Source organism: Phallusia mammillata, chromosome 4, assembly GCF_965637545.1.
Source record: "Phallusia mammillata chromosome 4, kaPhaMamm4.hap1.1, whole genome shotgun sequence".
Taxonomy (NCBI): Eukaryota; Metazoa; Chordata; class Ascidiacea; order Phlebobranchia; family Ascidiidae; genus Phallusia; species Phallusia mammillata.
Window position 1 is genome coordinate 26,958,398 of NC_137255.1, and position 15,779 is coordinate 26,974,176.

General features: G+C 37.8%; 1 protein-coding gene across 3 annotated transcripts in view; it reads left to right on the forward strand.

Annotated features, from left to right (window-relative positions):
* The window catches only part of LOC145223821 (calsenilin-like), a 33,526-nt gene that overhangs the window by 4,486 nt on the left and 13,261 nt on the right, over nt 1-15,779 (forward strand). The window contains exon 1 of one of the 3 annotated variants that reach the window (XM_080090211.1): nt 1,278-1,903. The exons of 1 other annotated variant lie outside the window; for it this stretch is intronic. In XM_080090211.1, the coding sequence (XP_079946337.1) occupies nt 1,432-1,903 (472 nt within the window). In that variant the 5' untranslated portion in view covers nt 1,278-1,431. Of the gene's footprint in view, nt 1-1,277; nt 1,904-11,088; nt 11,494-15,779 lie in introns of those variants that run through there. One more of the 3 variants, XM_080090214.1, reaches the window with a different exon arrangement.

The window sequence follows — 15,779 nt, forward strand, 5'->3', positions numbered from 1 at the left end:
TAGTGCGAGTTATGTTGAGAAAGTGGTGTCGTTATGCTTATTTGCGAGTAGACGTCATGGAGGCACAGTAACACATTAAATGCGCTCTTATTGGCATCGTTTCGTTTTGGAAGGTGCAACTTAAGTTCGTTTTTTCCTTGTAAATGTGGTAAGTTGTTTTTCGTTTTAGAGCAATTCTTATACAGAACTTATCTCTATTTGGTGTGGCCACTGTAATTAATGACTAAGTCCCAACAATGTTTTACAAACCAATTTTGTGTTTTATGATATTGCGGGTCACTAATTTGGAATGATTTGTGATGGGAAAATACACAAACGATTCGGCCATCTAAACATTTCCAACGTAAATGCAATATCCGTTCAGTTTTGTGCTCCATCTGTAACGAAGAACTTTGTTTGAGTAAGGATTGGTGATCATCGTGCCTGGTTGTTTAGCGTTATTTTGAAATGCTTCAAAGTATGCAGAACGTTTTATTACTCTGCAGAGACATATACGTCGACCGGACGTTAACAAGCGTGCGCTGTAATTAGAATGTAATAACTTTGTTAGTTACTTCGGCTTTGTCGCGAACAGTTATAAAATATATTCGAGAAAGTACCTTAAATGTCATATGTTGGACGCACTATGTGTAAAACTGACTTAGGAACGCTAGAAACTGACTTAGAAACCTGATGAAAGAAACTGCCAGATTGTATCATGAAGTTTTAACAGTTTCTGTGTTTGTAAAGTTAAAAAATTCTGATCAACATATACAGCAAATGATTTCTTTGTATACAAGTTCTCAGCTAGAGATGTTTTTGAAACTGTATGTCTGCCAAAACTGAAACAAGTGGCGAAATTACGATTCGCCTGAATTGTGTCACTTGCGTGTGAAGTCAGTGGTGCGTAAAAAGTGTCGGTGTCGGATGTACGTTGTTTGTGGTACACAGAGATTTTCGAGTCGGTAAATGTATTTGTTGTTTAGCAAATAGTGCGAGAAACACAGTGTTTGTAGCAGTCCTTCAAAAATTTAAAAATTAAAAGATTATTTCTGCGAAAAAGGCGTTTCTCGTTTGTTTAGTATTAGTGGTACAAATTGACGGAAACTGTGATTTGAAATTGATCTATCAGATAGTGTCTGTAGACAGATCATGTAGGGCAACTTGGAACTTTAACAAGCTAGGAACTGTTATACTTAGGCGAGACAGTTCCTCTATCTTTATGATACAGACTAACAAAAAGTTATTTAAAGAAGCAATTGTCTTACCTTGTCCTCCATATTATAGAATTCTGTAACAAAAAAACATAGCATCTCAGGCTGGTTTCCTATGTGAGTTTTTATGGCAACTAAAACGTCGATGTGTTGGTTTGAACAGAAACAATACAGTTTTGCCGAGTCAGTATTTTCACATAGAATTGTTGATTACTGCTAAATTCGACGTTAACCGAACATGACGTCCAAACTGAACTCCTTCAACATTCATCAACACCGCAACAATGCCTCCAAAAGTCGCGAGTCCATTGTGATGTCATGCAAGTCGCGATCGCAGCTCTCATCCGAAAGTGGGGAGGAGGACCGCATAATTCGTGGTGGTGAGACCGCCATGTTTTTGCGCGGGAGCATCGACCATGACTGCCTCGTGCCGAATGCTCAGCCTCTGGCGGTCTCAAGAAGATCCATTTCCGGGGGATGTGATACAAGAGTCTTCTACCAAGCCGGAAGCAGCGGGATCAGCGCCTGTGGATCCCAGCATCCTCTTTCTCCTGTGTTCTCTACAGGAATGCGAGACACGTCAGGTATTGCGTCTCTTGCGCCCGTTGAAAGGAAGTGGGAGAGATACAGGCCTTGGAGGCAGAGTCTCGTGTCTTATGCTGTGCGAGTGGGACAAAGGATCGTTGCTTTGTTGGAGGGGAAGAAAGCAAGTATGTTGAGTGGTTAAATAAATGTTTTGTGTTTAACTTGTGATATAAATAAGAATGTTATTTTCTCGGCATTTTTTTACAAAGGCATTTCTTTTCCAAACGAAGCATTTTCCTACGTCCTTTCTTAAAGCTCCAGGGCTTTTTCGGAGCTAGTACCGCAAAATTATGAAAAGTTTGCGGATTGGATTAAAACAGCTTGCTATAATTAATCTTTGATATATTTTTTCACTAGCAACTTTGGCTGCAGTTGTTTCTCTTAGCCCTACAGAGTTTCCTTTGCAATACTTATAACTACTTTCTGCAAATTACCGAATGACTTTACTGTCGGAGGTTTTAGGCCGTGTGTTCGTCATAAACGAATTATTGACGTGGGTCGATACTTTCATCCCGTTTACACGTCACATTCCACCAGGGAATTTGTCAATCTTGATATTTCAACACGTTTTAATGCTGCAAAGTATAAAAGGAAACGGAAAGTTTTGCCTTTTGGCCAATTTATCGGCCTTTGGTTCCTAGAAACTTCTCCGTATTTCGAAACTTTAACGACAAACTGCTTGTGTATTTTATCTTCAAACAACATTAGGCCGATGGAGACATCTTGTGGCCAAATTTATGTTATAATTTGTCCATTAGTGGGCGTAGCATGCGGTCAAATCAATTGTGGTTACATGTTCAGCTTTACAGATGCACATTTTTCTTATGTTTAACGGTGGTGAACGTGCTGTTTTCTTTGTGTAAAATGTAACTATAAATGTGAAATGTTACCACAAACGTAAAAAGTGACTACAAACGCAAAATGTCGTCACGGACGTATGCTTCAGAATCTATAAGGTAGTTGTACAAAATCTAGTTTCAAAAGAATCGAAACGGAACAATAAACGTACTTGATACGACAAACATATATAAACTACTCAGTGTGATTTTTATGAAAACATTGGAAGTCACGTAAAATTCGCCCTAATCGTGCAGGATAAATAACACTTCAGCGCGTAATACACCACACGGGAACAACGAAAATATTAAGCAAGCGTTACACGTGGTCGTTACTTTTCACTGGATGTACCTCTTTCAGGCGGGTATTTGGCTTCTTGAATCATTCTATTAAGTTACCTATTGTGATTCAGCGTGTACTGACCCGTAAGGTTAGCATGTTTAATTATGAACCAATCCTCTATTGGTTAATTCACAAAATGAAAGCATCATTATTTTGTATCTGAAAAACCTTGCTGACGTCAGGCCGTGACGTAATTAGCAAGTAACTGCTGGAGGTGATTGTCAAAAAACGTCTGTAACACACTGTTTTCATAAGCCAAGAAAACAGTGTTGGCGACCGTTTCTCTTGCTGTGTTATGTATAGGAGCGCGAAACTAATGAAAACAAGCGCGCATTTCCCACTTGATTATCATTTGTGTCATAGCGATAAGACGCCATGAACTGGCATCGCGCCCATGAATAATGTAGTGCTGACATCCATGGCTTGTTCGTATGTGGGTGCGTTCCTTGCACTACACCTTGTGTTTAATTAATTAGACGCCGGAAGCCCATTTACGGCAAACTTGACTTGAAATGCACAAACTGTGTTCGTTGTAAATTATCGTTTTAATGATTAAAGCTTACATTTCGGGTATTTTCAGTTCAAAGTCCTTTTTTAGTTTGTTCCTTCCTGCTGCCAAAATGCCTGTTTGTAATGTTAGCTTCAGTATTTACAATGAATTTGAAAGAACGAGTGAGTTAACTTTACTAATTTGCTTTTGCAAAATTTATCTAAGCTTTACCACTCAACATTGCACTGCCTATATAAAAAAACAACGTTCGGCGTTTTTTTACTGTCTGAATTATACAGACTCGTTAAAAAAATTGACAGCAATCATCCTGCGCCAGCTGCCCAAAACAAGACAAAGATGTATATATATATTCATTGGCAGAATAAGTTGGAGAAATTTTTTATCATGCATTTGTGTCTTCAAAAATGGGACTTCTCCAAGCAAGCAAACGCATTTTAACATTAACGAAAATTAATAGTTTGGCATTACCGTTTTCAGGTGTTTTTTGATACGGCCACCTAAACTTCACCAATGCCTTTGATATTTTTTTTGTTATACAGATAACATTTTTTATTTAAAACTTCTCTGGTCAAATATTTTAGACGATAAAAATTACTTTAGTTATGTTTGTATCAAACCGTCCCATAGGTTCGGTTGTTTAATCCAAAAAACTTTAACAAATGGTCGTTTCTGCTTTCGGGGTTAAACTGCTGATGCCAAAGGTATGTTTTGTCCACAAATAAACCATTCACTGCATACCACACTTGCTAATTCCCTTCAGCAGTTCAGCAACAAAAAAGTGCTTGCCCAATCTGTCTCGTCGCTTCTGTAAAACGCTCTGCCTTTGAGAAAAAGGGGTTTCGTGTTAGGGGGCATTTAGCTCAGCTGCCAATATTTCGTTTAACTTGCCATGCGGGTACAATGCGTGTTGAATGAACACGACTTGAGTGCTATAGGGATTAGAGCCAACATGAAGTTTACCGGTGACCTTCAGGGTTTTGAAATGTTGCTGACTTTTCTCGGCTTGCTGCTGTTATTCAGATTACTGGGGCGTTACGGCGTTATCCGTTCAAAAAGAGGTAAGATTGGGTTTTTGTGGCTTCACGCGTGGTGTCTAATAACTTAGAACAGGATTCAACCGGTTATACTTGTTATATGTCAAGTTTTTTATTTGTAAATTTTACTAAATGCTTTTCTCAGTCTTTGAATAACGCTGTTTAATCTACAAGCATCAAGCTGCTCTTTAATTGCATTACAGGTTTGTAACGGGTTTACAGTTAGCAGTCTTTGCCAGTTTCTTTAACTGTTTTCAAATTCTATTTACCTAAACCAACAGTATAACTGTTGTTGTCACAAAGACCATTGTTAGATAAGACACAATCGAATGTTGTCTTTGTTCTATGTAGAAATAACGCGTTTGCTAGAGAGCAGCGATAAAGCACTTCACAGTTGTAGACAGTAGACTTTTTTGAACAGTTTTACTTCCAAACTATACATACTGGTTTTAGGTAAAATGTGGCACACTTTTCAACAAGTTTGTTGTTTTGAACTGGCAAACCTGAGCGCCGTGTCTAACTTAAGTTTAATTCGTGGTAAACTTGATTAAGCGACTGACGCAGTGGGACGATGGTTATTAAAACTTTCGGCGGGTGTGAGCTGTCCAACGTGAGGAAAGATTGAAATTGTACGATAACAATGAAACAACACAAAAACAATATCAGTTCATATCTCTCTCAGACTAGCGTTGGTCGTCTATAAAAATTTACAATCGGCTTGATTCCTTTTAGCGGGTTTTTATTGGACAATAACAAAGCACTTTTGGTCATGACTTTATCGTGTTTTTTCTCATGTTTCAGTTTACTTTGTAATTTAACAGTCACATCAGTTGTCACGTGTTTGACTAACCCCAGACGCAGGTCAGTTGCGTCATCAATTGACCCTGACGTAAATTTGCGCAGTTGTTTTCCGTTTCGCACGATTTTAAGCAATTTGTTCCGCTTGTGGCTACCACAGGCTTGAAAGATTTCAAGTTTAAAACCAACTGTAAAGGGCGGTGACCTTATATTCCTTAAAAAGCAGTTTGTTTCAAGTGTTTTCGAGTCTGCTTCGTAGATTGGGTTTGAAAGGAGATATTACCTTTTCACAAGCCGTGCACGTGTTACAAGAATTCGTATTAATTGTTGTTCATGAAACCGTGTCGTCCTTAAAATCATCGGTACCACGAAACCAGACGCCGTTGTCACGCTCCAATGACCATGTGACGCGTGCTCAAAGACGCAACTAAGCATAACATAAATTGTAAACGTCACAAGACATGAAACTTGTACCTCTTTTGTGAAGCAAGGCCCGTGTCTTAAGCATTTTTCCTGCTTTTTGGTGCAGAGTGTTAATTGGTTGTGAAGAACACAGTGTGAATGTGGGTGAGTTGTATATTTAGGTGGGTTGGTGGGGTTAAAATGTTTACGAAAACTATCAGTTGGTAATATTTTAATTTCTGGTCGTAATTAAATTTGTCTCACACATCAAAGTCTGTATTGTCTTGTTTTGTTTGGCACTTCAAAAATATTTTCTTTGCCTTGGTTTAAATTGTAGAATGATTTATCAAACGGGTGGAACGGGTCGCTGCGTGCATTGAAGTAACTACGCTCTCCTATTGTTTTCTTGGTCTTTTGAATTCTTGGATTTTCCATGTTTTGTATTTTGTTTGATACTCGTAGCAAGATCCGCTGGAGGCAGCCGTTACCCCAGTGACCATAAGTGTATGAGAATCTGATAGACATGTAAATGTCAAAAAGGAAAATTACGCGTGGATTTTTTTTATTCTTGCTTTGACGCAATAAATGTTAATAAGCTTATTAGAAAGGGGACTAGAAAATTTGTGTCAGTATCTTTTCCTCGTAATGGTCTGTGAAACAAATTAATGGGAAAACAGCTCCCTCTTTCCTTACTTAGCAGTTTACTGTTCGTCAAACTTCGATAAGACCTAACGCTAGTACTTACACGACGTTGCACGGTTCGTGTCAATCTGCGTTCAAAAAACATCACATCCATGAGTCAAAAGTTGTACAGATGGTCAATATATTTTAATTTCTGCAATTGTGTGAATGCATTTAAAGTCAATATCGACTTGTTTTACTTGTTTTTTTTGTCATTTTAGAGCCTTTAATATTCGGTGGAGTGTTTATGTTCGCCCTGGACACCTATCGAATGTTGAAAATAAATAATTCCACCTTTGTTGAACGTGAAATTATGCCTGTATTAATCGGCCTCATCACATCTTGTCACCACATCCTATCATGTCACTCAATGATGCATAAAGCAGCAGGAAAACACGATTCTTTGCCAAGTTTGAGTCTATTTTTCTGGTCACAAGTCGATATAATCGATAAATAAAAGTCATCTACATATAACCTCCATATAAATAGGTTGGGATTTTTTGAAGGTTTTTCGGACCAAACGTATAGCTTTGTATGTGTCAAATACAACGCAGTGCAACTGCTTTAACTTGCGCTATTGCATTTCAAGTGAAATTTGCAGCGAACAGTCATTTTTGAAAAATCATTTATATTTTCGATGCTTTCTGCTGGATTTGTTTAATATTGAGCTATATCAAGCACTCTTGTACTAGTTTTAAGTTTGTTGACGTTTTTTGTTTATTAGTAATGTTACCATTTGCCTGTTAAAATTTCCGGTTTTATTTCTGGATAACCTCATAAAGTGACATAGGTTTCGCGAAAGGCAAATTGCTTGCTAATGCACCATTCTTGTATTTTTTTCAACTCTCTTAAGCTTTTAATAGGTCACGGCACATTTTGCAGGCTAAAAATACAAAAAAAAATGCTTTATAATTTAATGCAAAGGACAAGACTGCTTGAGCCACCAAATAAGATCACAATGGAGATACAGTGTGCTTCCAAACCCCACAAATAAAATAAAATATTTCTCGGCTCACTTGACAATCTCTCATGGGACACTCGTGTACCGCGATACAATGATTGAAAAACGCTGCTGTGGAGCTTGAAAAACCTAATCCACCGGAAGCTTTTTTATCCCCACCATTTCTCCGGTTTCTTAATTGGCTGCTAAATTGTACTTATTTTGCGTTGGTGTTAAGATACCCCTATATAAAAAGATTGCATGTTCTCTAAAGCAGTTCAATTTTAAATTAATCTTTTTTTGACATGATGAAAAAATGTGATTCAATGCAATCACGAATGGAAGCAAAACGCGTTTCATTTTAACAAAATCATATGAACCAGGAAGCCCAAAACGTATGATTGTCAGATTATTAAATTTTTCACGAGCATACGCACATCCTGCTGGTGAACTTTCACCTTTAACCTCCCTCTAACCTTTTCCATATAAAACAAGTAGCGGACTCCGCTACTCGCGCGTTTAATTTTTCATGGGATCGAAAACCGAACACCGCACTTTTCATTTGCTTAAACACGCCTGCGACGAGACTATAATCGACTTTGGCCAATCAATAACTGCCGCGTGTTCGTTCAAGAAACCGCAATGCTTTATTCTGGTTTGTTGGTTTTCGACCGAATAGTTGGTGTTAGTTTTTTGGTAAATTTTTTCATCCGCACAGAACAATTATTCAAGTTTGGTCAACAGTGTTATCAGCTTGAATACAAACAGATCATATTTAAGACCACTGATTTTTTTTTATTTTCCTTTTTGTTTATTGGCCTTAAACTCGGTTGGAAAATAAACAAAAAATCAGTGGTCTTAAATATGATCTGTTTGTATTCAAGCTGATAACACTGTTGACCAAACTTGAATAATTGTTCTGTGCGGATGAAAAAATACAATAAACTGTGTTGATAAAAAAGACCAAAAACTGTACTGAAGAAAAAACAAACAGCGCTATAAGTTTGTTAATTATAATTGTGTCAACGTTTAATTTCCATGCGTGTTTATTGCTGAAGTGGCGTAATAGAGTATTCACGGCGCGGAGTTTTGTTATGACAGAAACTACGTAAATATTTTCACCTTCTGCCCCCGCTCATATATAATTCAACACCAGCGCGACACCTTGCGGTTGCGGGTGGCAATCATCACAAATTGGATGCAAGATACAATACGTGTATTGAGGCAGCAAATGATTGTCGATTTTCTTTTTATTCATGGGGTTCGAACCCAGGACACTCCCGGGGACGAATCCCGATCAAGGTTTTCCGTTAGTGAGTAGTGCCATTTTGTAACGTCTACCGCCATCTGGTGTCGACAGGAATTGTGATTAGTTTTACACCGGGTGGCGCTGTTGCGAAGGTCTAATGTTGGTAGGACTGAAACATCTTCAGCTAGTACTTTGTCGAAAAGTCGGAGGAGGTTAATCTTCACATAAACATTTGACCGATTAGTGTTTTTTAGTGCGCAGCTTTGAATTACGTAAATATACGAACACAGTCTTGCCACAAGTACAAACAACGATTATCTTTAATTCTTTATATTTCTAAAACTTGGCTTCATGCTTTTTTACATTTATGTAATTACAAAACAGTGACTCTAATCTTAAATGTCTGGTTTTAGAAATAAATGGAGTTGTTTGTTTCTTCATGCATTTTCTTCACATTTCTAAAACTTAGTTTTATTTGACAATTTGTTTACAACCCCTAAGGAATCTTTCGCGAATGCGAATCGTATCAATGGATTTCGATCAACAGTTATTAAGTTCCATGACATCCTCACAATGCAAGTTTTCAACTGTTGGACAAGTTAAAAGTATCTGTATGCACAGCATTGTATGGAACCTAGACCACATTGCTGTTTTGTTATTGGTGTCAAATCTTGTGTGCATCTTGTTGCGACGCTTAAAGTCCCTAGAGCCCAGCTTGACAACCGTCCCGGTGTCGCGTTCGTTTAACTTTAGGTTATTGATGTCACTTGTGTTGTGAACTGGGTCATGATTGTTGGAAGCAACTGCGGCGTAGGGCCTGTTGACTTATGATCTATTCGAATTTAGATGTGGGAAAGCTACGTCAGAGGTAAATTTCAGGACAATTCTGCCGATTCGTTTTTGAATAATATAAAAATTTTAAACTCTTCCAGCAGTCTTTATTATAAAGGCATTTTAATAAAGACTGCTGGAAGAACTTTTGTTGATACATTATGCCTGGCAGAAACAGTTTCTTTCAGTCTGTTTTCGATCATCAAACGAAATTTTTGGTTTCAAACATATTGTTGCTTTTACTTCAAACTTTCCGTTTGCCCGACAAGTTTCCATATGTTTTTAGATTCAAATCCGAATAAGTTTCTTTTTGAATGTGCTATAAATCTTGTTGACCCGTTTTGCAGTTTATTGACTGGTCACATACACTTTACATCAAAACGACATTTGTAGCGGCAGTCAATTATTATTTGGTTTTATCAGAATTTGGATAACTTTGTATTATTTCAGGCTTTTTACGCCCTATAGCCTTCTCTTTCTCATATACGTTTCCAGTGTTTCTTGATGCAAACAACTATTTGTTTGTGAAAGCATTCTACTTTTCAACTAACGCTGCGGTTAAAAGTATCAGAAAACTTGAACGCACATGAAGACTTCAATCTTATCACATCCTCATCATTTTGATGGACGTTGTTTACAGTTACAGTCTAATGCAGTCACCTACAAAAGTGTATCCCAAGCCCGAAAACGTTCACCAACCCGAATGAGTCAGTAAACAGTTTACGTAAGACTACCTCACGAAACACAGAAGTGTTTTTCAACTTCATGCCATGTGTAATGAGGCAACATTTCAAGATCAAGTAAGATTAAAAAACACTCGTTTACCGTATGTTTTCAATGCGATCAACGATTTTTAAGGAAATGGTATTGTTAACCCCTGGGGAGAAAATGTAACGAACACCGGCTCGTATTTAAATTGAAGAAATAAATTGTGAAAGCCGAAGTTCGCTCTGGAGGGTTTAAAAGCTATCTTGGGATTCAAATGATTTGTGCGGGTCATGCGAGTCCAAATATATGCCGATTAACATATCCATGAAGCCAAATACAATGCGACCACCAAACGACTGTATAGATACAAACCGATTTCTAGTCCTTTTCAGTTTACCCTAATGGAAACATTTACTTTAATGTTTTGTTTGGAGTAATGCGATTAAGTTGGTGTAAAAAACGAACGACCTAAAAGCTAGTTTAACAAATTAAACGCTAAAAAGGGGATCATTTCAACTTGAATTAACAGCTTTAACGAGGATGGCAATGTTACTGCAAACATTTGAAAGGTTGCTTTTCCAACTCAAGCCAAATGTCAGAAACTTCCCTGAATGTGTCAGTCAAGCATAATGGAAACTTTTCGTGAGGGAATCGACTGCACATCAATACTTTCATAATGAATGAAAAAAATCATTAAACTTCCTCCGCAAATCTATTCGGGGTAATGCAAAAAAGGCAACTTGAACTTTAGGAAGTTTTAGTTTTATCGATCATCCTAATTCTCGGGATAACAACTAAAAGTTCAAAATATCTCCATGGACGATGGTCCGCGCTAAATTCAATTACACGACGTCGCCGGAACATCGGAGGAGAGCACGGTAAACATCAGCGGCAGTTGAATTCCCTTACGTACCCGACAGTTGGTCTGCCCTGAACGCAGAAGGCAATCTTTGCACAGAGGAGTGGCCACGACGGTTTCTGGCTGTCTGGGAATAGATTGACCTTCTTCGTGCGGTCGTTTGCACCGTCAATCGATTTTCTGAGCGCTGTGTGTTTAAGAATGCGGTGATGTGCATTTCACTAGCCAGTTTAGTCTTTGGTATCGGTAAGGTTAGAAGATTGTTTCTGTTCTGAATATCTTTGCCAAAGCCTGTGTGCCACTCGCTGAGTCTGTTAGGGTCTAAACAACCAAGGGTTTTAAGCCACAACCTATTGTGTGAACTCAGCGTTGTCGGCGTAAAACAGTTGGATTACACTCATCATTTACCTGTGTCTGGTCGGTATTCAGCTTGTAGAAATGTGCGGAATCGGCCGGCAAGTTGTTCACTGCATGCAAAAAGCTTTCAAGCGAAAACCACCCCAACCCGAAGAAGAGGAATCAGGTACGTCCTGCTCTTCAATATCGTTTAATCGTAAAACAGTTTGCGGCTACTGACATCACTCAACCTCTGAATGACGTTTTTGTCCCGACTTTACAGCAGAACGAGTATTTACGAATGATTGGTAAAATAATTTTTGTGGTCCTAAACTGAATGTCAAAACATATGCTTGATGAAGGTTGTTCAATTTTGTTTTGGCAGAATTGCTGGTTAGTATTTGTCAAGCCTTTTTTTTCAAAAGGCCTTTTTTTGTAAAAAAGTTGACCACATTAAGTGAGCAAATTTATGCAAGATACTAGGTACCTTTATTTCGTTCGGAGCTTTTGTCAATCAGCGAAACTCAACACCATAGTTTACGTTCCTCTTATCTTCCAAATTCTGCAGTTGTAATATGTCAAAATTGTAATTACTGCAATGTGTCACTAATGTATTCGCGAATAGCGTGTTGAAAGTGTTGATTTAGTTGCCAAGAAGATTGAAGCAAGTAATGAATTTATGTAATTGTTGGCGCCACAACTAATTGATGCTTTATGAAGATTCACTTTTAGTTGTTGTCTTTTTTAAGAATAATTAAACATTCCCATGAGGTAAAAGTGGTTTCGCTTCAACCCGGTAGTGCCGTAATGTGGTTACTAAATAATTTATTGTTATTTTCTGTTACTTGAAAGTGCCAAACTGGAATAGCCATTTAGGCTGGACATGACAGTAACCTAAATTAATAAAAGTAACTCGTTTCCAAACCAGCGAGATCTTATGAAACCGATTTAGCAAATCCATGACCTGAGAATGAGCAAATCTGAATCAGCGATAATTCAGGTACGACTCAAATCGGATTGAAAGTTGATTTTTTTGCTTGAAACTAATTTCGCATCGATTGAAAACGGAAAATAATTAGAAAACCCTACATAATGTCTGTACCGCTAATGCCTCCGTTAATTTCGCTCCGTTAACCGCAACAGTTTTTCAATTACAGCGTTAATTGTATTTTAGTTCTATAGATTTTCGAGGTCTTACTATTCTTGTATAAACGGCCAGTCCAATCAAAATGGTTTGAAATCGTTTTTGTTAAAGATTGCCACACAAACTTTGTTGTTCAGATGCAAAAAAATGCGTTGTTTGTGTTTCCCAATTAAATGTTTTTCCCTTTTTACTTTGTTGAACAACCTTAACGCGTTCATTACCCGCCTCTTTAAGGGTACGTATGACCGCACAATGGCGATGACAATAAATGATTAAAGTTGATCCCCCGAAGCGGTTGGCTATTATGACGTCATAAACCTGTTAGCGTTGGTTAAGGACAAGGCAGTGGTGTTGATTGTGTCACAAAATGTGGGTACTGTCAGCGATTTTCGTAATGCATTTCTATCCGATTGTAGTACACAGCATATTGACGAAAGCTGACTTATACCTACATAGACATGTATTTCATTCTTTCGTGCATCACTATAGGAAACATACTTCTTGCTTTTGATTGTCAAGTTATTTCCCAAGACTATTTCAGTGTATTTCACATTTTCAGTATTTCAATTCTATATTCTGGGATGGTAATCTAGTTTCGAATGTATACTTTGTTTTTGTGTGCCAAGGTTACCCACTATGTGTTTTGACCATTGGTTCGTTTATTCCTTCAGTCTGAATGTATAGAAAATAAAAAAACGGCCTTAACTTTCTTGCATTTGTTGATGCTATATAGCTGAAGGTCGAAGTTGTTCAATCGTAGTAACGTTTCGTATTATTCCAACCAGGCAATGGGTTTTCATTTAATGGCATAGGGCACTTGGGAATCGTCAAATTGCCAATGTCCGCAGTCCACCGATGAAATCGATCTCGAATGAAAAACTTGCGCTCATCTTCTGATATCATTCGTTGGAGCGTATGACCGCAAGGTAAAGATCCCTATTTATTGATCGGCTTTTTGACATAGGACCACTTGAAAATACTGCATCCGATTTCCGCACTGTCTATTTACAATAGTGTACTAGAAATATTGTTTTCATGTTCAAATGACATTTGGACCAACTCTAATTACAAGGGGGGAATTTTGGCCCATTGATTTTAAAGCAAAATCGTTAAATGGCTATTAAAAATGTAAACCCTTGACTTTTTCTGAAGTAACAAAAATAGCTGTATATTTTGAACGAGGAATGGGTTACGGGTTTGCACTAAGATGTAACACCCAAAGCATTGATCAATACCCAACTAAATCTACAACTTGAAATACATTTTTTGTAAGCATTCTTCTGGGGAGGGCCCAGCAAAGAAGGACTGTATAGTAATACATTAGCAAATTTCTGAGACGGGGGAAATATACTTACTGTAAATTGTTCAACCTCAAAATACAACTGAAAACAATTGACACAACCGTAAACCAAACAAAAATGGAAATCTAGTGTAACTGCAGTAAACAGATGACTTGATATTACGTGGTTATAAGCCACACAGTTTGTTTACTCTTTAGTATACAGTTAGGAGCATACCCTATACGCTTAATATGTTAAACATTTTTTAAACAGCTGGCTAACATGAAACCGTTTACTATACAAACACAAACTCACAAAAATTTCAATGTACAGCCAATGCCAATGCGACGGTTAAGGCTGAAACAATCACACATCAACTTAGTTAATTACGTAAAGTTGACCAGTATTACAGAAACGTTTACCGGAAGTTATTGTATTCAGTTTTACCGGTCAAAATTCATTTGGCGACCCCAACTCCTCATTTTTCTCCAGTACCCCATTTATGATGGTAAACGCCTTTAAACCGCGTTGGTTGCCGCTCTGAGAGCCACTGCTGTCAACTTATAAGTTAATGCTGACAAAAGTTTTGATCGAAATTCGACATTTTTTGTAAAGGATGAGCTCAGAACACCCCTAAGCACTGAGGCGCTTATGTGAATCGATAAAATTCTGCGAACGCACCAGACGTTTGTGCTGATTAGCCATGTCGCTCGAGAGCACCACCAAGCGTCCAAAATAATTGTAACTTTTTTACCACTACATCGCGCCAGAGATGTACTTTTACGCTGACATTGATCGATGCCGACACTGCGACCAATAGGCTGGAGCTGGTTAGTTGGATAGACTGACACAGCAAAATGTTTGTAATAAAACTGTCCAAGAGTCACTACCATTCGTTGATCCTATAGTGTATGTAAAGTAATTTATCTTTCTCCTGTTTATTAGTCGCTGCTTATTGAAACATAATCCAATAATCACTTCAAAGAAACAACTTCCTTCATTTGGGGATTAGCTTCTACAAAGTCCTACAAATATCTTATTTTGTTGGTTTTCGAGCGTCAACAGATAGTATCTGTTTCTTTTGGTGTTGGTAATTGGTGGGTGTCACTAGTAAGGACCTACACCCATTCTCCCCAGAAAAACAACTAGCATTCCCCTTCCGGAGGCGTATTAGCTCACGGTTATGAAAGGCTTGTTTAATCTTGCTGTGCAAGCTTAAACTACCTGTCAACTTTTTTAACAGTAAGATATTTATTTTGCGTGCGGATTTTCAAAAAAATAGCTTAGATGGGTCGTTCTACAAATTTCTATGTTTCCAAGATTCAAACACCAAAGTTCGTTGGCGTAACTTCCGTCAAATCTGTCCGTGATTATTTCGCAAAAAGAACCTAAAAACTATAAGACGAGTTGAAAACAAAAATGTGTGTCTATAACACACCAACCTTTTACGTGCCTCTTGCCTAATTTCCTAAAGAATGGTCTCTTGAATTAACTTTCCTCGTGAACTTTTGTAACCGGATTTCTCAAATGCTTTTGGGGTTATTAGAGGTCAATGTCACGGAATTCAATCGATTGCCGTTTAAATTTGAAGCCTGTCCAATTCTTTCTGGTAAGGATTTATTATTAGTCTAGGGATTTAGCCGAACTAGGAATCGAACTATATCGTTTGTTTGACTTCAAAACTTACTTTAGTGGTTTAGTGTTTCTTAAAAAGGAAATCAAAGAAATGTGAAAGCTTTCCGGAATATTGCTGGTCTCGGGATTTTTTTATTGCATCTTTGTGGGGTTTTCGGTCAGTTGTTCATGCTTGTGGTAATGCGTGCACTTGTATCGGTAAAACAAAAACAAAAACCACCCGAATCTATACTGGTTTTTCCCTGTTTTAATAGACCCGCACTAAATGTTCTCTCAAGCAGAAATCATTAAGTCACCGAAAAACAAATTATTATCACTCATCTGGTCTGCGTAATCCCGCTTACACATTTACAACTTCTATTCATTCATTAATACGACACATTTTATACCGCGATAAAGCACAACACGTTTTAG